The 22482-nt window shown below is 38.7% G+C and overlaps 3 protein-coding genes and 1 long non-coding RNA gene across 5 annotated transcripts; 1 reads left to right on the forward strand and 3 right to left on the reverse strand.

Moving 5' to 3' along the window:
• Positions 1 to 1729: 1729 nt before the first annotated feature.
• Positions 1730 to 5267, reverse strand: LOC148698153 (protein NRT1/ PTR FAMILY 2.6-like). Its single transcript, XM_088691374.1, has 4 exons — positions 5144 to 5267; positions 4505 to 4722; positions 3689 to 4230; positions 1730 to 2682 (listed from the first exon to the last, which is right to left on the reverse strand). The coding sequence occupies exons 1-4, from the start codon at positions 5235 to 5237 to the stop codon at positions 1845 to 1847; spliced, it is 1692 nt and encodes a 563-aa protein (XP_088547500.1). The 5' UTR covers positions 5238 to 5267; the 3' UTR covers positions 1730 to 1844.
• Positions 5268 to 8447: 3180 nt separating this feature from the next.
• Positions 8448 to 9201, reverse strand: LOC148698154 (uncharacterized). Its single transcript, XR_015960343.1, has 2 exons — positions 8918 to 9201; positions 8448 to 8627 (listed from the first exon to the last, which is right to left on the reverse strand). It is a non-coding gene; the product is annotated as an uncharacterized LOC148698154 (long non-coding RNA).
• Positions 9202 to 10648: 1447 nt separating this feature from the next.
• On the forward strand, positions 10649 to 12044 carry LOC137714293 (uncharacterized). The gene is made up of 2 exons (XM_088690391.1): positions 10649 to 11271; positions 11768 to 12044. The coding sequence occupies exons 1-2, from the start codon at positions 10649 to 10651 to the stop codon at positions 12042 to 12044; spliced, it is 900 nt and encodes a 299-aa protein (XP_088546517.1).
• Positions 12045 to 12679: 635 nt separating this feature from the next.
• Positions 12680 to 21009, reverse strand: LOC137714720 (protein NRT1/ PTR FAMILY 2.7-like). Of its 2 annotated transcripts, none has more exons than XM_088691375.1 (4): positions 20812 to 21009; positions 15308 to 15384; positions 14359 to 14900; positions 12680 to 13573 (listed from the first exon to the last, which is right to left on the reverse strand). In XM_088691375.1, the coding sequence occupies exons 1-4, from the start codon at positions 20894 to 20896 to the stop codon at positions 12736 to 12738; spliced, it is 1542 nt and encodes a 513-aa protein (XP_088547501.1). In that variant the 5' UTR covers positions 20897 to 21009; the 3' UTR covers positions 12680 to 12735. The 2 variants fall into 2 exon arrangements, with proteins under 2 accessions (XP_088547501.1, XP_068309964.2); XM_068453863.2 differs by having other exon boundaries at positions 12693 to 13573; positions 15167 to 15384; positions 20812 to 21002.
• Between the last annotated feature and the right edge of the window lie 1473 nt (positions 21010 to 22482).

The following is a 22482-nucleotide window of genomic DNA, read 5'->3' on the forward strand; positions in this document are numbered from 1 at the left end:
CATAATTATTCACTTAACCAGCAGGGTGATAATATTGTTGAGGCTTAATTAACCTCCTCTATTGCCACCCCAAGAAGCATATGATGATGTGCATCAACCTAGTGTTGACAACAATGATAGAACTTTATTCTTGACATTCTCAAAGGGTCATCCTGTTTCAAAAGAAGAACTCAAAAGCTATTTAAGAAGACGACTTTAGTCTAGTCTCATTTTTTCATTGATTACTCTAACTTTTATTGAATGGTTATACATCTAATTGCACCAAGGGTTTTTGTGATAGAAATTCAGCAATCGCCGAGATGTGCATGTAGTTAAGTTTGGACAATATCGGTGTGGGTTAGTAGTTGACTGTTGACTAGATATTGAAATTTAAACAGTTTGTACCATCTTAACCGACCATAACATGTCGAATCTCTAATTCAGAGATGGCACAACATATGGTTAGTTGAGATGGTACGACATATGATCAGTTTTATGTGTCAAGATATGTATGGCTTTACTATTGATTTATTATCATCATCTTCAACAATATTTAACCCATCATGTATATGCAAGAAATGTGGAGATTGTATAGAGTCAATCTTTATGAAGAAGCCTGTTCATCCGAATGATCAATCACTGTTTGCTCAAGTTGTTGTTCAATCTGCGCCAGACGCTACAAGAATTCTTGATAAACCGGACAACGAGGGCAAAGTCAAATTCTCAGTTAATGGGAAAAATGTTAAAGCCAGGCGACATAAGTCATGTCAGAATAAGCAAGGACGACGGAACCAGTCACAAGACTCGAAGGGCTTTAGCAGCCAAACCCAACAAAACAACCCGGAACGGCTATAGACAAGATAAGGCAGTTGGACTTGAGATTTTGTTCAGAACATAGAGATACTTTTTGAGAGAAAAATAACTTTCTGGTTTTAGTCTGAAGATAGAAGTAATAGATGCCAGTTCTGCAATTGATCACGCATCAACGTTCAAAATTAGTTTGTTGTATATATAGACTAGATGATATTTTTGGTTTAGAGAAACAAAGGCAGGTTGGTTGTATATGTCTTATTATTATTATTTTTTTTGGTAAATAGTGTATACTATCAGATTTATATGTTGTGTGACTTTTTTTTAGTACAACGATTTAGTTTATTGCATTTCCGACATTCTTTGTTTGTTTTCCAATTTATATAATATTTCATTAATTTGGAATCAAATTGTTTACATTAGCTTTCAATGCCATAGCCAGCCACTCGACTCTTCCTATCTATGAAGGCCACCCACACGTGAAACAAAGACGTCGCTAGATATATTATCCTATTATATTCTGGAAGAGAAAAATAAAATCTTTTGACCTCAGTTGTTTTAAAAAAATTCTAGCTTAAGGGCTGATTTGATATTGATGTGCTTTGAAAAAAGTTGTTTTTGCTGTGCTGTGAAAATAAGCAGCTGTGAAATAAATCAGCAGAGTGTTTGGTAAACTTTTTTGTAAAAGTGCTTTTGAAAAAAAAAAAGTAGTATTATAGTGTTTGCTAAACTTTTATGTAAAACAGATGTGAAAAAAAGCCGGTTTTTCAAAGCTGGGTTTTGTAGCTTCTTGTTTTTGGTTTTTTTTCACCCAAAACTGTGAAAAAAAGCTGAAGCTGAATGTTTACCAAACACAAAAACAGCTCCCAACTTTTTTTTTATACTAACTTTTTTTAGAATCGCCTCAATACCAAACCAGGCCTAAATATGAAACTAGCTCTTTGGTTCAAATTATGTTTATTACTTTCTCAATACTTGTAAAAATGGGACATATCAGACAACTTATAACCAAGATAAAGTTTCTTTACTCACCAACGAACGCTAATCACTTATCACTAGCTATCAGGGTCAGGACTACCATTTGCACCCTTTACATTTTGATACTTGTACAACTTAGCACACACCAAATAATAGCCAAAGTTTATCACCCCCAGCACAGCTAGCATCCAATAAACATTGTCCAGCTTCCCATTGTTTAGATTGTTTGGTAACCATCCAGTAACCCTTTGGACCATATTAACCACACCTGTGCTTAAATAATATGCAATCCCAATAATCAATGAGATCATGGCCGTCGACGTGCTTCGCAGCGACATGGGAAATTCTTGATAATACAATGCAACTTGTCCTGGAAAATGAAATGCTTCTCCAATGCCTACCAAAACTAACTGTGGGAAAAGCCAAAAGATCGACATTGGAACAATAGTACCAGGCTGGTCTTGGAGTTGGTGTTCTTGCACTATTTTGAGCCTTTTGGACTCCATCACTGCTGAAACAGCCATGCTGAGAATGGTTAACAAGTGTCCTACTCCTACACGCTGGAGGGGCGACGGAGACTGACCAGTGAACTTCTGCCACATGGGGCATAAGAACCTATCAGTTAGGGTTAGAAAGATGGATGTGGAGAATAAAACAATGACTATAACAGAACTAGAAGGCAATTTAAAATGGGGGCCAATGTGACGGTCCATGGTTAGAGCTTGCAGGACTGACATGCTGGATTGGATTGCTATTGGGGTAGCTAAGAATAAAGCTGTAGACCATAGTGGAAAAATTCTTATAACGGTCTTGAAATCTTCCACCTGTTGCGTTGTGCATAAGCTCCATGGTTTCGCAATTGAGCCATCTGATTTCATGTCTCCTTCAATTTTCTGTGCTGCACGGTTAAGGAATCTGCATGCAAATATTAAGTCTTTTAATGTCGTTTTAAATAGAACTCAACTTTACTTTTTTTTTTTTTTTTTTTTTTTTTGTACTATAGCGATGGTGAGGGAGAGGGAATGGTACTAGGAACATCAAATTCATTGGTAAATGGTTTTAGCCAACTCAGCTTCCAGGTTTCAATTTTACTTTAGTAAGCAAGCAAAGAGCAGAAAAAATAAGTATCAAATTGAACCAAAAATAGGTTGAAAAGAATGTCAAATTTCGTAAAATTTGATCATAACCTCTAAAGAAACTGGAAGTGGGTAGAGAGACTCATTATTACATATACTAAGTTAGGCTCTTTCATCTCCTATAATGTGGCACAATAATCTCAAAACACCTTTCACATGTAAGTCTTCTATGCCTAACATGTGTCCGTTTGGTCTCACACATGGATAACTTGACTCTGTGACCGAGATTGAATTTGAACATATAATTTGAAAACAATAGATATCGGTGGTAAAAACCATCATATTATATTTAACCTGTATTTCCATGAAATCTCTACTATTGTTCCATATTGACAAAGGCGAAGTTTTTCTTTTTTCTTTTTGAGGAACGAAAAACTAAATTTAAAGAAAGATCAACAAACTAAAAATAATATTAAAATACATATGATAAGAAATGCACTTTTGTTATACTGATCTACTATATTGATTATATTGATTCTTGCGCAGGAGAGGTTCTTAGGTAGGAAACCAAATTGCGGCTGGTGTGAGGAGAGGGTGGGACTAAATTGGGATAAGGTTAGCATAACAAATCAGGATGGTTGAGGTATGTGGTGCTGTGTTTGGGTCCGCACGGACACATGGTTCGATTGTCAGATCTCAAAATTTATCCTTGCGCAAAGGTAAATGCTCATAACTAATTGTTTGACAAGAAAACACTATCTAGCGTATATAATTTGGTTTTGAAATCGCGCATGTTTCTCTCTCTATCTCTACCTTGCGTATATATTAACCTATACTGTTTGTACCTGAAACTCTTGCTAAGTGTTGCTGCAGCCACATTGTTAGTCACTCCATCATGTCCATAATGATAATCCTTTCTTTCAGTTGATAGCTGTAGACTAGTTTTCCGAACAGAGGCAACAATAACACGACCTAAACCAACAAATGGACTCCCTTGTGGCTTATCAAATTTATAGAAACGGCTTCCAGAGAAGAAAATGGCCATTCCGATTAGGTTGGCGATGACACAAAGGCCAAACCCCCATTTAAAACCGACGTTGTCTTCAATGTAGACAATGACTGTCAGGGCTACCACTGTACTAGAGTATAGAGTGAAGAAGAACCAGTTGAAGAAACTTGCTTGATGCTTAGGCTTATCAAATTGATTGGCTCCCAGTGTTGCCAAGGTATAGCGGGTACCTCCCAAGCCAAGAGATGCGAGAGTTATGCCGGTGTAGAAGACTGCATACTGTACTGCCGAGGTCGGTTGGCATAACTTTGAGCCGGTAGCACAAGGTTGAGGCTTCAACGAATTCAGCGTTGCGGTTAAAACTAAGAGAACGATGCCCTGCAACGAATTTATTAATTATTTGGAATGCTAGCCTAGATCATATATGTATGGGAGATTATCTAGTAAACATTCGTATATGATATATCAGCTAGCATGCTATATTGTTGGCTTGCCAATCTAATATTGAAGGACAGTTCACATAATCAGTGGATGAACAATCTACATGATCTCAGATCAAATTGACAAGAAATTGTATTATCCATAACCACAGAAATCATGTACGTTTTAAATAGGGTGAAAGCATGTAGTAAAGAAATTGACTTTTTATTACCAGCAAGGAAATGCATGAGGATATTGAGATAACGGAGAACGAGCCAAAGAAAGAGTCAGCTATGATTGCTCCAATGATTGGGAAAAAACTGAAAGAACCGTTAACCACGTTTGCGATCTGGGCAGCATCAATGCTGTTTATATTGAACTCTTTAATTAGAAACACAATCAAATTTGAGATCCATCCCCCAGCTGCAAGTGTCAAGCCTCCCAAAGCCCCTGCTCAATAAACCAACTATTTGAGACTGCTTTATGTAGGGAGCAATTACTCGTAAGTGTTTTTTCTAGAAACACTTTTATTAGAAAAGAGTTGAAATTTTAATTAAAAATTCAAATGTCACTTGTAAGTGTTATCTGAAGAAACATCTAGCAGGTATTCTCTATAAAACGCTTCTCAAATTTTCCATCAAACACTGTTAAAAGCGTTTGTCGCTATTACAGAAGCAATCACAAAGAAGCCCATAAATATATGACCTGTCTTATTTCTGTGTCCATTCTCATCCTGCACGTAAAGAATGAGACACATGTAGGCAATGCAATTGAAAATCGACCATGCAAATTAATTGATTAGTGATTAGGACGTGTGTGTGTGTGTGTGTGAGAGAGAGAGAGAGAGAGAGAGAGAGAGAGGGAGGGAGACCAATGATGAACGGGAAAGTGACCCAACCACCGCGTCTTTTACCAGAATCTGATGAGATATGTGCTTTATCAGTGTGGGAGAGGGACTCATCCATGGCGGAGGGTCATTTACTAATTAAGCTAGCTCAAAGTGTGATATTCAACATGAACTCACTGCATCGGTTTATATAATCCTTCAATTCTATTTTTTTTTTTGGTCGAAATATAATCCTTCAATTCTACGCGACCATAAACCACGTGCGTTTGCCATCCTCCATTAGTGAAGAAATTTAAATTCTTATTTTTGTATGTGAACATATACTCTCATACATGTTATCATACTTCTTTCATTGATTAAGAACTTCATCACTTGACAAAATTTTTTTTTCCGTTAATATGTCAAACAATTCAATATTATCTATGTCTTCATCCATTTTCCTCCTTAAACTTTAGATGCTTCTTATGAAAATGAAAACAATGTGCTCGTGGAAGGGACTCATACAAAATATTGAGTAAATATTATAAGCATCAAAGCAGATCCTACATCTCTAAAAGTGGTGAATAACCGTGGCTTTCCACCAGTTGTCCCTATTTAAAAAAAAAAAAATCTAGATTTTTAGACACCAACTGATGTGGCGAATGAATTTATTTGTTCATATTTGGACCTTGCTTTTCATCTTATTTACTTTTATGTAATAATTAAAACACTCTCATGTCATTTTGTCCAAAACTTGAAAAGCATGCATTTGCTTCTTGTAGCATTTTCATGTGAAATATTTGCATACTAATTGTACCACTACTTTCAGCTTAAAGTATTTACTACTGTATAACACTAGCAATATAATTTCAAGCCAAATGGATGAAAGGAATTTTCAAACACCATAGGGGTACGAAGGATTTGAAGTTGGGATATGTTCTAAAGGTTTAATTGAATTCTAAAACTTGGTCATTAGATAAGTTGAGAAGCCTATTTTACGAATCAATATCAAATACAACATTAAAAATTATTGACGGATTCAAGATTTTGTCTGTGTACATGAAAAAAAATATAATGTAGATAAGTTCACAAATCCTTTGGCAATCTGCTTCACTATTAAGAAATACAGGGAAGTAAACTCAACATCTCTTTACTTAAATCTTTTTTATTTGTAAAGCGTATAATTCATTTCATTCTAAGTTGGTTTCAAATCAACGTTAGGAAAAGTACGTGACAAAACATTGCTCAGTAGAGGCCATCATCCCCACCAACAAAAAGTTGCTCAGTAGGTCCCTTCAGCGGAGCCGTCATTGTTAATAGAGATTATAAAGAACTAACTTAAAAGATGTTTTAAGTCAAAATTCATCAATTACTTTTGATTTAGTAATGTTTTTTTTTCTTTTCGTGCTAGAGAAGTCTAAAGTTCGAACATCTTTTGTCATTGATTAAAAACACACCAATTGATTGTTAAACTTAGTTTAAAGCTACATATCATGCATGAAGAATATTGCCCATGGAAGAAGGTGGCAATATTCGTTGATATACTAAGATGAAGTCTTAAACACGTATTGCAATTTGCAAATAATTAAAGGATGCCATACCTAACATACCGGAAACATGTTTTGTTTATTTATTTCATGGAAAGATAGAGACTCAAAGAGTCCTCAGACATTAGTCCCACCTCGTCATTGTGTTTAGAAAATGATTAAGCATGTTTTGCAAGACAGGGATTCAATGAGGGAGTATTATAATTTGAAGGGTATTTTAAAGTTTTTTTAAAATTGACTGGCAAGACGGGAAGTGCTCCAACTTTTTTAATTTAGGAAATTTTAACGAAAAGTTACCGGTACTGTTCATTTTAATAAAAAATCATATTTTAATACTAAAAAGTCAATCCTGAAACTATTTAATTTACCTTTTATTTTTTCTTTATCGTTAAAACTCAAAGTTTTCAAATCATTTTCATTAGTTTTCCTTTTAATTCAAGCACAGTCAACAGGGTTATTTCTTTTATTTAACCCAACATTTATGTTGTTTGGATTTAACCCAAAATGATGAGTTGTGGCCCGGTGCTGTGCCGCCGGACCTGGCTTGGCCTGAAGCCGAGCCGCGCCGCACCACTTCATTGAGCCGAGCCTACAGCTCTGACCGCTGCTCCAAAAGGACACCGTTTGGTGTTTCGAACTGCATCCCTATGTTTGGGCTTGTTGTGTGAGCTGAGCCCAAACCTAACCAATTGGGCTTCTCCCAGCAGCCTGCAACTGCCATGCTGGCCACCTGCCTCTCGGACCGCCCTGTCTTATGGGCCACCTTCCTTTTCTTCAGCCCGATGCTGCTGGCCTGTCCCTTTCCTCGGCCCAAGCCAATCTTTTGGCATGTTTTGCTTCCACACCGCACCCAACCATGTTGAGGTGCCCACGACTAAGCCCATTTTTGAGCTCTATTTCTCACTTGTTTGGCCCGCAGCCATCCAAAATCAATATGACCTGAATGTCCATATTTTCTTGCTTCTACGCCACACTTCTGTTTTGTCTCAATCCATTGACAAAAAACAAATTCCTGGCTAGCATCTCGGGTGTGTAAATTAACCATTAAAATTTTTATTATTTATATTTGAAGCGTTGACATCTTTTGTTATTCCGAAGCTACTCACACTAGGTTTTCGAAGCAACTCCAAATTCACTATACTAGGATTGTATATTGTATTATGTGTTCTTGTAGGTACCCTTTTATGAATTGAAGCTCATCTAAAATCGAATTATGTAGTTTCGAATTTAGTGTCTTTGAAACTCGAAGTTTTCACACAAAACATACACCCATGAAATCCGAAGTTTTTCATGAAAATTAAACCAAAACATATATGTAGAACCTGAATGTTCTGCTTTATGTCTATGGATCTTTACTTTTTCATAAGACTAACTACTTGTTTCCACCATTGCAATGACGTGTCGAACTTGAACAAATTCGACGTTACCCTTCTATAAGTGTCTGGCAGAAACTACCTAACGTGAGTTCAAGATGTGAAGCTCCATCTAACCGCCAAAAGTCTCAAAATGACTTTTGAATGTCGATGTAGAATAGATTAGTCAAACTGGAAACAAGCAATCTAGGTTGAACTTGATCGATCACTTGCAAAACGTAAGGTGTTTGGGCAGTAGCTCTCTAAGCAATTGGGAAGAATGTATGTATAAATTGTGTGTGGATGGTATGGTTGTCTAGGGGTGGGAACGGGCTGGGCCGGGCCCAAGTTTGGAGGGACGGGACCTAACCCGGCCCGTTAGTAACAGGCCGGTTCGAGGTGGGTCCACGGGTCCTTTTTTTTTTTTTTTTTTTTGAAGAAGAAGAACAGTTTAACAATTATAGAACTTTGAACCTTGTAAACAATCTCTAAATTACAGAACTTGCTAACAGTTTCCACTATCAATAAATACTCAACGTTCCTTCCAGGTTTGTGGATTCAACTCAAAGATTGCACATGCTTCTGAAATGCCCAATAGGTTCAACACAAAGCTTGTAGATTCAAGCAAGTCTGCAAATTTAGACAAAACATAAATAATAAATTCCCATTTCAAATTTCAAACAATATGAAATGCCCAATAGAGTGAACATTTGAATCCTAATCCCTAAATCCCAAATTCCCAATTCCTATGAAGGCAAATTTATGAACTGGGTTTGGGGTATTACGAACTGCTTGATAAAGTGAGAGATTGCAGAAAACCCTAACTCCAAAATCTAGAGAATTAATCAGAGAATCAGAGATTGAGGGAACCCAAAATCCCTAAATCCAGAAAATTAACAAGAGTTCAGAAATTATATTACCTTAAATTGGGAGGAGATGAGAAGATGGTTGTTGATTTCGATTCGCAATATGGTGGCGTTCTTGATAGCGGTGATGGGGGTGGTCGTAATATGGAGAGATGACGATGATGATGGTTGTTGATGGTGGCTGCCACTCACGATTTGCCAGAAAGAGGGAGACAAAGACGAAGTCGAAGGCTGTGGTCAGAGATGGTGGTTGTTGATGGATGACTGCGGTTGAGGACTCGACTGGGCTCGAGTCGTGAATGAATGGAAGAACGGGTTTGAGACTCAGATTCAGAGTCTGAGATGAATGAAAACTTCTAATCATAAAATCCCATCCAATTACCTCAAGTTAGAAACGGGCCGGGTCAGGGGCCCGTTCCCTCATATTTTTAGATCCGCCCCGTCCCGTTAATTTTTTATACCCGTCCCGTCCCGTCCCGTTTTGTGTTTTGAAATTTTGGACCCACCCCGACTCGCGGGTACATGACTCGTTTGCCCACCCCTATGGTTGTCTCCCTTGTGGGAGAATTAACCCTAATTTTCTCCTGCTACTGCTAGTCTTCTCTTTTCTTGAGTGCACGTACGCAAGGCTCCTTAATCATAGACTCTTTCTTGCTCACTAAGCCAATCTTTCAATCCGTAATGGTGCTGCTGCAGTTGTGACCTCTATCCAGAGACTTCAGAAAAGGTTGTAAGGACTCCATATAATTATTGCTTGTGGAATTTTCTTAATTTAACTTTATTTTATGTTCATGACATAAGTATTATTTAATGCATATTTGTATATTATATAGTCAATGTTATTAAACTAAAAAATACATCTAGGCCTCTGCCTAAGCCTCTAAGCGTTGGGCCCATGATTAGGCCTCTTTCCGCAACTTGACTACCACTAATGATTTTTAGAACATTGATTAGTACAAAGTATAATGTGTTTAACCGCCTAACCTAATCACCACCATGACCCTAGTATACCAAATGAAGTAGATCTAGCTAATCAAACAACCTTACCTTTTCACATATAGGAAAGAAATCTAGCACATCGAGAAGAAAACTAAAATAAAAGAACTCTCCTAAGGAGAGAATCCAAAACCAACAAACTCCTAGTGAGCTTCTTGTAATTCTAAAACAAAATCAAAATAAAAAGGACAAAATAGTGATGCAGCTTTACATCTTTCTAGCTAGTTTCTTGAAGAGCGCCATGTCTCGCAGTTCCAAACATATAAAAAAACCATGACAATTGCAGCTTGTGTTAATTGTGTGAATGAATAAGAGAGAAGCATAAGGATTTTCGCCACCCTCAAGGCTAAATGCAGGGTCAATCGCATAAGAATTTTCTTTGTTTCTTTTTTAGACTGCTAGATTTATTTATTTTTATTTTTATTTTTATTTTTGTGATTAAAACTTGGTAAATATCCAAACAACTAAGGAATACAAAACCAAAATAAAAAGGATTGGGAATTGCCTGTCGATATTTGGATAACAAGGGTATTGACACCCTAACACAATAGTAAAAGTGCAAAACCCTTTAGCGCGTGGAGAATTTAACTGGGTCACATAATAAAGTTTCCTTTTTTGGTAACTAATTAGATTTATTATATAATAAGGTGTGCTGAGAGGGAAAACCATGCTCATCACTGAAACTTCAAAAAGAAAACAACCTTTTAGCCAAAACCTCGAAAGCCTTTGAAACCGTAACCAGCCCTGTCAAAAGCAAACGCTCCAAGAGTTACTGGCACTTGTATCATCATGGACTTATCATCTTACAGAGCCTTCGAAGAGCTAAAGCTATTCCATTCAATCGATCGCACAATATACGTTCGACTGCTGGGTTTACGTTTTGATCCAAACCAATCTAAGCTTGTCATAGCCTTTTGGTATTTTCTGGACACAGAAACTCACTACAAGTTTATGGCGGCCACGTTAGCTTTACATGACTCAGACCTGTATGCTTTAGCATGCGAGTCGATTATGTGCTTACACTATCTGCACTCAAATTACACTGATCCTCTGGCGTCGGAGGAAATTGATAGTCAGTTTCGAACACTGTGTCTTCTTCTTCTTCTTACCAAAATTATTCCACTCGAGTTTGTGTTTGACAACAAGGAGAAGTCCCGGGAAGAGATGAGGAGATTTATCGACAATGTCTTCGATAGAGCTTTTTGGGATATAATTATAGTCCCATCATGTCCATATTTGGGTCATATACCCAGTGGTTTCCAGCATTCCAATTTGTTGAATGGTCCAATGACTTCAATATTACAACATGGGTTTCAGCATAGTTATTTACTTAATCAGCAGGATCATAATATTTTTGAGGCTCAACCTCCTCTATTACCACCCCAAGCAGCATATGATGATGTGCCTGATCAGTATCAACCTAATGTTGACAACAATGATAGAACTTTATTCTAAACATTCTCAAAGGGTCATCCTGTTTCAAAAGAAGAACTCAAAAGCTATTTAAACAGGTATTTCTCTCTAGTTTCTTTTTTTCATTGATTACAACTTATATTGAATGGTTACACGTCTAATTGCACTAAGGCCCTTTGCGATAAAACCCTACACTTGCAGGGCTATGACCTGATTTAAACAGTTAAGTTGAGACAATATCGTGTGATTAGTAATTGACTGTTGCTCGATTTTGAAATCTAAATAGTTTGTACCATTTTAACCGACCATAAATTGTCGAATCGCTAATTTAGACATGACACAACATATAATTAGTTGAGGCGGTAAGATATATGATCAGTTTTATGTGTCTAGATATATATGTATATATATATATAGCTGTACTATATATTGACTTATTATTATCAGCTTCAACAATATCTGGATTAACTGTTTTAACCCATCATGTATATGCAGGAAATTTGGAGATTGCATAGAGTCAGTCTTTATGAAGAAGCCTGTTCATCCAAATGACCAATCACTGTTTGCTCAAGTCGTTGTTAAGTCTGCGTCAGACGCTACAAGAATTCTTGATAAACCGGACCATGAGGGCAAAGTCAAATTCTCAGTTAATGGGAAAGATTTTAAAGCCAGGCGATATAAGCCATGTCAGAATAAGCAGGGACGGAACCAGTCACAAGACTCGAACAGCTCTAGCAGCCAACCCCAACAAAACAACCCGGAACGGCTATAGACAAGATAAAGCAGTTGCATACAAGATTTGCCCAGTACAGAGAGCAACTTTATGAGAGAAAAAAATTACTTTTATTGTTTTAGTCTGAAGAAAAATAGATAACAAGTCATCAAGTATCCATGGTCAAAATTAGCTTGTTGTATAGACTAGATGAAGTTTTTGGTTAGACAAACAAAGGCAGGTTGGTTGTATATGTCTTATTATTTTTTTCTTTTTGGTAAATAGTGTATACTAGCAGATTTATATGTTATGTGACTTTATTTAATACAACAATTTAGTTTAATTAAAAATAAGACACTCGTTTTTTTTTCTCTCTCCAAATGATAGAAGATTTCATTTGGATTCAAATTGTTTACATCTGCTTCAAACGGCTACCCACATGTGAAACAAAATACGCACTAGATGTACTGCCCTATTACATTCTAAGAAAGCAAAAATAAAATCTTTTGATCTCTATTGTTTTAAAAATTTCTTGTCTAAATGCATATAAGATACTCTTTGGTTCAAATTATGTTTATTGCATTCTGAATATTTGTAAAACCTGGGACATATGAGACAACTTATATAATAACAGCAACAACAAAGTCTTATTCCACTAATTCAGTGGGGTTAACGCCACTTTCTCGGTTTGTGCCAAGACTTATGACCCAGATAATTTCTTTAATCACCAACCAACACTAATCACTTATCACTAGCTATCTGGGTCAGGACTACCATCTGCACCCTTTACATTTTGATACCTGTACAACTTAGCACACAACAAATAATAGCCGAAGTTTATCACCCCCAGCACAGCTAGCATCCAATAAACATTGTCCAGCTTCCCATTGTTTAGATTGTTTGGTAACCATCCAGTAACCCTTTGGACCATATTAACCACACCTGTGCTTACATAATATGCAATCCCAATAATCAATGAGATCAAGGCCGTCGATGTGCTTCGCAGTGACATGGGAAATTCTTGATAAAACAATGCAACCTGTCCTGGAAAATGAAATGCTTCTCCAATGCCTACCAAAACTAACTGTGGGAAAAGCCAAAAGATCGACATTGGAACAATAGTACCAGGCTGGTCTTGGAGGTGGTGTTCTTGCACTATTTTGAGCCTTTTGGACTCCATCACTGCTGAAACAGCCATGCTGAGAATGGTTAACACGTGTCCTACTCCTACACGCTGGAGGGGCGACGGTAACTGACCAGTGAACTTCTGCCAGATGGGGCATAAGAATCTATCAATTAGGGTTAGAAAGATGGATGTGGAGAATAGAACAATGACTACAACAGAACTAGAAGGCAATTTAAAATGGGGGCCAATGTGACGGTCCATGGTTAGAGCCTGCAGGACTGACATGCTGGATTGGATTGCTATTGGGGTAGCTAAGAATAAAGCTGTAGACCATAGTGGAAAAATTCTTAGAACGGTCTTGAAATCTTCCACCTGTTGCGTTGTGCATAAGCTCCATGGTTTCGCAATTGAGCCATCTGATTTCACGTCTCCTTCAATTTTCTGTGCTGCACGGTTAAGGAATCTGCATGAAAATATGAAGTCTTTTAATGTCGCTTTTAAATAGAACTCAACTTTACCTTTTTATTTTATTTTTTGTACCATAGCGATGGTGAGGGAGAGGGAATGGTACTAAGAACATCAAGTTCATTGGTAAATGGTTTTAGCCGACTCAGCTAGTCGCTTCGAGAATTCAATTTTTCTTTAGTAAGGAAGCAAATAGCAGAAAAAAATAATTACCAAATTGAACCAAAAATAGGTTGAAAAGAATGTCATCGAACATTCTAACCTCTAAACGAACTGGAAGTGGGTAGAGAGACTCATTATCACATATACTAAGTTAGGCTTCATCTCTATAGCGTGACTTAATAATCTGACCACGCCCTTCACATGTAAGTCCCTAACAAGTGTCCGTTTGGTTTGACACATGGATAACTTGACTCTATGACCGAGATTGAATTTGAACATTTAATTTGAAATCAATAGATACTGGTGGTAGAAACCATCACATTATATTCAACGTGTATTTCAATGAAATCTCTACTATCATACCATATTGACAAAGGCGGAGCTTTTTTTTTTTTGAGGAACGAATTAGGATGGTTGAGGAATGTGGTGTTGTGTCTTGGTGCGCGCGGACACATGGTTCAGTTGTCAAAACCCGAAATTTCTCCTTGCACAGAGTTATATGCTCATAACTAATTTTTGACAAGAAAACACTACCTAGCGTATATAATTTGATTTTAAAGTCGCATATTAATTTCTCTCTCTATCTACCTTGCGTATATAATTAACCCATACTGTTTGTACCTGAAACTCTTGCTAAGCGTTGCTGCAGCCACCTTGTTTGTCACTCCATCATGTCCATAATAATAATCCTTTCTTTCAGTTGATAGCTGTAGACTAGTTTTCCGAACAGAGGCAACAATAACACGACCTAAACCAACAAATGGACTCCCTTGTGGCTTATCAAATTTATAGAAACGGCTTCCAGAGAAAAAAATGGCCATTCCGATTAAGTTGGCTATGACACAAGGGCCAAACCCCCATTTAAAACCGACGTTGTCTTCAACGTAGACAATGACTGTTAGGGCTACCACTATACTAGAGTACAGAGTGAAGAAGAACAAGTTGAAGAAACTTGCTTGATGCTTAGGCTTGTCAAATTGATTGGCTCCCAGTGTTGCCAAGGTATAGCGGGTACCTCCCAAGCCTAGAGATGCAAGAGTTATGCCGGTGTAGAAGACTGCATACTGTAATGCCGAGGTCGGTTGGCATAGCTTTGAGCCGGTGGCACAAGGTTGAGGCTTCAACGAATTCAGCGTTGCGGTTAAAACTAAGAGAACGATGCCCTGCAACGAATTTATTAATTATTTAGAATGCTGCCCTAGTTCATATATTTATGGAGATTATCTAGTACACATTCGTATATCTTATATCAGCTTGCATGTTATATTGTTGGATTGCCAATCTAATATTGAAATGACAGTTCAGATGATCAGTGGATGAACAATCTACATGATCTCAGATCAAATTGACAAGAAATTGTATTATCCATAACCACAGAAATCATGTGGTGAAAGCATGCATGTAGTAAAGAAATTGAATTTTTTGTTACCAGCAAGGAAATGCATGAGGATATTGAGATAACGTAGAATGAGCCAAAGAAAGAGTCAGCTATGATTGCTCCAATGATTGGGAAAAAACAGACAGAACCGTAAACTACGTTTGAGATCTGGGCAGCATCAATGCTGTTTACATTGAACTCTTCAATCAGAAACACAATCAAATTTGAGATCCATCCCCCAGCTGCAAGTGTCAAGCCTCCCAAAGCCCCTGCTCATAAACCGACTATTTGAGACTGCTTTATGTAGGGAGCAATTACTAAGAAGTGTTTTTCCTAGAAACAGTATATTAGAAAAAGTTAAAATTTTGATTAAAATTCAAGTGTCACTTTTGAGTGGTTATCTGAACAGGTACTTCTCTAGAAAACGTTTCTCAAGTTTTCTGTCAAACACTGTTAAACGAACTTTTCGCTATTCTAAAAGTAATCACAAACGACCTTGTCTTATTTCTGTGTGCAGTCTCATCCCTGCACGTAAAGAATGAGACATTTGTAGCCAATACAATTGTAAATGGATCATGTAGAAAAAGGTATGTAGGCTAAAAAATATATTTGTTATTGATACGTGAATATGGAAAAATGGAAGAGAATGCTTTTTTTCTCATTGTATTTCTCTACAAGATTACAAGGATATATATACATGATACAAGTGTGTAGGTAGGACAAGGTAGCCGTCCTAGTGTGTAGGTAGGACGGCTGTAGGACGGCTAGTGTGTAGGTAGGACAAGGTAGGACGGCTGTAGGACGACTTATTCTTCCAATAATAATATTATATACAATTACACAAGGACTCCAACCATATTCCTTATTTGTCTAACACTCCCCCTCAAGTTGGAGAGTGGATGTCAAGAACTCCCAACTTGCGTAACATACCCGAAAACTTTTCTTTCCCAAGAGGTTTGGTAAACAAGTCTGCCAATTGTTGTGCCGTACCCACATGCTTGGTCTCTATTGTGCCATCTACAATCTTATCTCGTAAAAAGTGACAATACATCTCAATGTGACGAGTTCATTCATGAAAAACAGGATTGGCAGCTATATGTAACACTGCTTGATTATCACAAAATAAAATGGAAGGACCATCCAAAGGAATGTTCAAATCCTTCAACAAAAAACGAAGCCAAACTATCTTGCAACAAGCACCTGCCATGGCCCTATATTCCGCCTCTGCTGAAGAGAGCGAAACGGTTTTCTGTCGTTTCGTCCGCCAAGAAATCAAAGAACCGCCCAAGAATACACAATACCCAGTAGTCGAACGGCGAGTGATAGGGCAACCTGCCCAATCAGAATCACAAAACGCAGTTAACTTGGTCTAGTTGTCAGAACGAAATAATAAACCTTGACCTGGAGTAGCCTTCAAATAACGAACAATACGAAGCGCAGCATCCATATGAGATATCCTTGGCCCGTGCATAAAACGGCTTAGAACATGCACAGAATAGGTGATATCCGGCCGAGTGATAGTGAGATATATTAACCGACCTACTAATCGTCGATACTTTTCAGGATCCTTGAGAAGTTCTCCTTTATCAGATAATTTTGTGTCATCCATAGGAAAAGCAATGGGTCATGCTCCCAAAAAACCATAGTCCTTGAGAATCTCTAATGCATACTTGCGTTGAGAAATATAAATCCCTTGTTTGGAACGAGAAACCTCAATACCCAAAAAATATTTTAAATCACCAAGGTCTTTTATCCGAAAATGATCACGGAGAAAAGACTTCAGAGAATTAATGGCACTAGCATCATTGCCTGTAATCACAATATCATCCACATAAATGAGCAAAGCTGTGAAAGAAATACCAGACTTTTTAGTGAACAATGAATGGTCAGCTTTGGATTGTTGAAAACCGGCAGAAATGATGGCACTAGTGAATTTGGCAAACCATTGGCAAGAAGCCTGCTTAAGACCATAAAGTGACTTGTGAAGGCGACACACAAGATTCTCCCCCTGTCGCCGAAGACCAGGAGGAGGAGACATATAGATTTCTTCATGTAAGTCACCATGTAAGAAAGCATTATTAACATCAAGCTGATGAAGAGACCAAGACTGACTAGCAGCAAGAGCAAGAAGACAACGCACCGTAATCATCTTAGCAGTAGGAGAAAAAGTGTCATGATAATCAATACCTTCAGCCTGAGTGAAGCCTTTAGCAACCAAACGAGCTTTGTAGCGGTCAATAGAGCCGTCGGAATTGTGCTTGAGTTTGTACACCCATTTACAACCAATGGGAATTTTGCCAGGGGGCAAGGAAGTTAAAGTCCAAGTACCATTAGTATGTAAAGCTTGAAGCTCCTCAGTCATAGCACGTTGCCAATTGGGGTCAGTGGCAGCCTTGGCAAAGGAGGAAGGCTCACAGTCCGACTGACAGAGTTAATGTAAGAAAAATGCCTGGGAGAGTAACGGTGATAAGAGAGAAAATTACAAAGTGGATATCGCGTACCTTGTGTAGAACCGGGTTGCGAAGTCGAAGATGGGTGGGATGGCAGAATCACCTGCGAGCAAACGTAGTCTTTTAAATAGGATAGAGGTTTATGGGCACGGGAAGAGGTGCGGGGAAGGGGAGGATTGGTAGGTAGTGGGGGGGGTAGGGATGTCCGTGGGTAAATGGGTGAAAGGTGGAGGAGGGTGAGGCGTCGGGGCAGGAAGGGGTGGGTTATATGTAAAGTCCAGAGGGGGTAGGATGGGTAGGGTAGGCGAAGAGGATGGGATAGGAGGGTGAGAAACGACATAAGGGAAAGTAGTTTCGTGAAAGATGACGTCTCGACTAGTGAAAATGCGGTGATTGTCGAGATCGTAAAGGGTATAGGCCTTTTGTCCATGAGGATAACCGAGAAAAATGCAACGATGAGCCCGAGGGGAAAATTTGGTGGTGGGAGTGACAGAGGTGGCATATGCCAGACAACCAAAGACGCGGAAGTGGTCATAAGATGGGGATTTCGAAAAGAGAACCTCAAATGGGGATTTATGATGGAGAAGACGGGTAGGGAGACGATTGATGAGATAAGTAGCGGTAAGAACACATTCCCCCCAAAACTTGATAGGAAGATGGGATTGAAAACGAAGGGCGCGAGCGGTTTCAAGAAGATGACGATGTTTTCTTTCAACAACGCCATTTTGTTGGGGGGTATAAACACAAGAAGTTTGTAAAAGCACCCCATGATCAGAGAAAAAACTACGAAGAGATAAAAATTCACCACCATTGTCAGTACGAATGCATTGGATGGTAGTGCGGAATTGGGTAGTGACATAAGCAAAAAAATCCTTAATTAATTGTTGAGTGTCGTATTTATGTTTCATGAGGAAGACCCACGTAAAGCGAGAAAAATCATCCACAATGGTTAAGAAATAATGAGCACCAGAAAGAAAAGATTGACGATTCGGGCCCCAAATATCACAATGAATTAAAGCAAAAGGGAAAGTTGATGAAATTGAACTCAAAAGAAAAGGTTGACGAGTTTGTTTTGCCAACGGACAAACATCACAAATATGACTAGAATCAAAAGTACAATTAAGAGAGCTAGATGCTAAAGCTTGCAAACGAGTGGAGGAGGGGTGACCAAGATGCCTATGCCAGAGGGAGGAGGGGATGGTAATGATGTTGCAGAGAGGTTGACGAGTGGGGAGAGAAGAGGTAAGGGCCACAAGGTAATACAGATCGCCACGTCGCTTACCCACACCAATTATCGCCTTCGAAACCAAGTCCTGCAAAACATACCAAGAAGGAAAGAAAGTTATGGAACACGATAATCCATCTGTAAGTTTACCAACCGATAAAAGGTCCACTCGGAAATTAGGGACACATAAAACATCCTTCAAAGTAACTGATGAATTTAAAGGAAGAGTGCCGGTAAAAGTAATGAGAGCGGAAGCACCACTAGGCAAAGAAACAGGCGGCAAATGTGAAGGAGAACGATTAACCAAACATGAAGCGGAAGAAGTAATATGATCCGTAGCACCACTGTCAAGAATCCATTGACCATGACGAGAGGTGACAGGTAACAAACCTTGGGCAAAATCAGTAGTGAGCACGGCATTGGCCTGAGGAGGGGTGGTGGTGTCACGTAGAGTAGCTAGAACACAGGAGTGCTGCTCGGCAGAGAGGTCAGGCATGGCAAGCTGCAAGTCATGCAAAGTGGGCTGGGCCCCGTGCACTTGGTGGGTCGCTGGAGTAGAAGAGGAGGCGGGGGCCTGGGTGAAATTATGGGGCCGGGAAGCAGAAAACCGTGGCTGCCGGGGAGGACTGGAAGGTGCATGGCTGCGGGAAGAACTGGAAGCAGTGGCACGGCGCGGTGGTCGCCACGGTTGGCCATGGAGGGGATGGCCAACGGGATAGCCATGAAGTTTATGGCAGGTGTCTCGGGTATGATAATCAAAATTGCAGTAGATGCAGTGGAGGGGAGGACGAGCAGAGGAGGGACGGGACGGGCCACGAACAGCCATGGCAGCAGGTTGATCGACAGAGCGGAGGACGCCCAAGGAGCGTTGTTTTTCAGCTTGAGACACCGAGGAACAGGCCTGACGAACAGTGGGAAGGGGATTCATTAAAAGAATCTGGTCACGAACAACAGCAAAGGATTCGTTGAGGCCCATTAAAAATTACATGAGTTGTTGACGGTTATGCTTGGCGGTGCAAGAGCACGTGCAGCCATCATTATAAGAAGCAAGCTCATCCCAGAGAGCTTTTAGGCGAGTAAAATAGGCGGAGATAGAAGAAGAACCTTGAGAAATTGTAGCAAGTTCCCGGTTGAGTTGGAAGATGCGTGGAGCATTACTCTGAGAGAAGCGTTCGCGAATATCATCCCATATAGCTTGGACAGAGGTGGAAAAAAACACAGATTCTTGAAGGTCAGGTTCCAAGGAATGCAGAAGCCAAGAGAAAATCATGTCATTGCAACGACGCCAAGCCGCGTGAGCATCAGGGTCGTCGGAGGAAGAAGGTTCTTGGATATCGCCAGTGATGAAACCAAGTTTATTCCTGGCACTCAAGGAAAGCTGCATGCCACGGGCCCAGGATGTGTAGTTATCACCATTCAACTTCTTGGATACAAGGACAAGATTCGGGTGGTCGGAATGATGAAGGGAAAAAACACCATCGGAAGAAGAAGAGTCAGCCATGGGAACGGCAGAGAAAGCTGCCGAAAAAAAAATTTAGGGCTAGGGTTATAAACCTGCTCTGTATACCATGTAGAAAAAGGTATGTAGGCTAAAAAATATATTTGTTATTGATACGTGAATATGGAAAAATGGAAGAGAATGCTTTTTTTCTCATTGTATTTCTCTACAAGATTACAAGGATATATACATGATACAAGTGTGTAGGTAGGACAAGGTAGCCGTCCTAGTGTGTAGGTAGGACAAGGTAGGACGGCTGTAGAGGACAAGGTAGCCGTCCTAGTGTGTAGGTAGGACGGCTGTAGGACGGCTAGTCTGTAGGTAGGACAAGGTAGGACAGCTGTAGGACGGCTTGACGGCTGTAGGACGGCTTATTCTTCCAATAATAATATTATATACAATTACACAAGGACTCCAACCATATTCCTTATTTGTCTAACAGACCAAACAAATTAATGGAATAGTGATTAGGACATGAGAGAGAGAGAGAGAGAGAGAGAGAGAGAGAGAGAGAGAGAGAGACCAATGATGAACGGGAAAGTGATCCAACCACCGCGTCTTCTACCAGAATCTGATGAGATATCGGCGTGGGAGAGGGACTCATCCATGGCGGTGGGTCAAGTACCAAGCTAGCTCAAAGTGTGATATACAACATGAAGCCACTGCATCGGTTAATATAATCCTTCAATCCAACGCCACCACAAAGCACGCACGTTTGCCATTCTTCAATTCTCCATTAGCGGAGAAATTTTGATTAGTATTTTTGTATTTGAACATATACTCTTATACATATTATCATACTTTCATTGATTAAGACATTTTTGTCACTTAACACATATTTTTTTCCATTAAAACAGGTACTTACTACCCACTCAATTATTGTCTTCTAACCCTTAAACTTTAGATGCCCTTTTTTTTTTTTTTTTTTTTTTTTTTTTTGTTTTTTTTGTTTTCCAGAGAATGATTAGGCGAGATTAGCTCTTCTTCAATAGTCGCGTGCGAGACATCAACCCTCCCTCAAAGGAAAAAAGATTGTTGCAAATGAAAACAATGTGCTTGTGTTAGGGACTGGTGTAAAATATTAAACTTTAGATGCCCTTTTTTTTTTTTTTTGTTTTTTTTTGTTTTCCAGAGAATGATTAGGCGAGATTAGCTCTTCTTCAATAGTCGCGTGCGAGACATCAACCCTCCCTCAAAGGAAAAAAGATTGTTGCAAATGAAAACAATGTGCTTGTGTTAGGGACTGGTGTAAAATATTGAGTAAGCATAAAAACAAATCCCAGATTTTTAGACACCAACGGATGTGGCTAATAAATTTATTTGTTCATATTTGGACCTTGCTTTTCATCATGTTTACTTTTATTAGCTAAAATACTTTCATGTCATTTTGTCCAAAACTTGAAAAGCATTTACTTCTTGTAGCATTTTTATCTGAAGCATTTGCATGCTAATTCTCTATTACTTTCAGCTTAAAGGATTTACTAGTGTATAACACTAGCAATATAATTTCTAGCCTAATGGATGAAAGGCATTTTCAAACACCATAGGGCTACGGAAGATTTGAAGTTGAGATCTCTTCTGAACGTTTAAATGAATCCTAAAACTTGATCATTGGATTAGCCGAGAAGCCTATTCTATGATAAGTTGAAAGTTAATTAATATCAAATACAACATTAGAAATTAGTGGCGGATTCAAGATTTTGTCTACGTGAGCATAATAAAAAATATAATATAGATAAGTTTGCAAATCATTTGGCAATCTGCTCCACTAGTAAGAAATAGCGGGGAAAAAACCCGATATCTTTTGCTTTTGGATAGTGATGTTCAAACACTCATTTTTATTTCTCATATACTCTTGTTAATTTTTAGTCATTGATCTTCAATTTATTCGATTCGACGGTTGAAAAATTAAAAAGAATGTTTGAGAAGTAAAAAAATATTTATGTGAATTGCAGAACTCTGTCTTTTCTCTAAAATTCAGCTGGGACCGTGAAAAAGTTTCCCTTCTTCTAAATCATTTTTATTTGCAAGTCTATGATAATTTCATTCAAGTTGGTTACAAATCAATGTTAGAGGCCATCATGCCCATCGACAAAAAGATGCTCAGTAGGGCCCTTCATTGAAGCCGTCGTTGTTAATGGAGATTTTAGAAAACTAACAGAATATTGTTAAAAGATGTTTTAAGTTCAAATCG

The sequence above is a fragment of the Pyrus communis genome, chromosome 3, assembly GCF_041283825.1.
Source record: "Pyrus communis isolate YQ-2024b chromosome 3, ASM4128382v1, whole genome shotgun sequence".
NCBI classification, from domain to species: Eukaryota; Viridiplantae; Streptophyta; class Magnoliopsida; order Rosales; family Rosaceae; genus Pyrus; species Pyrus communis.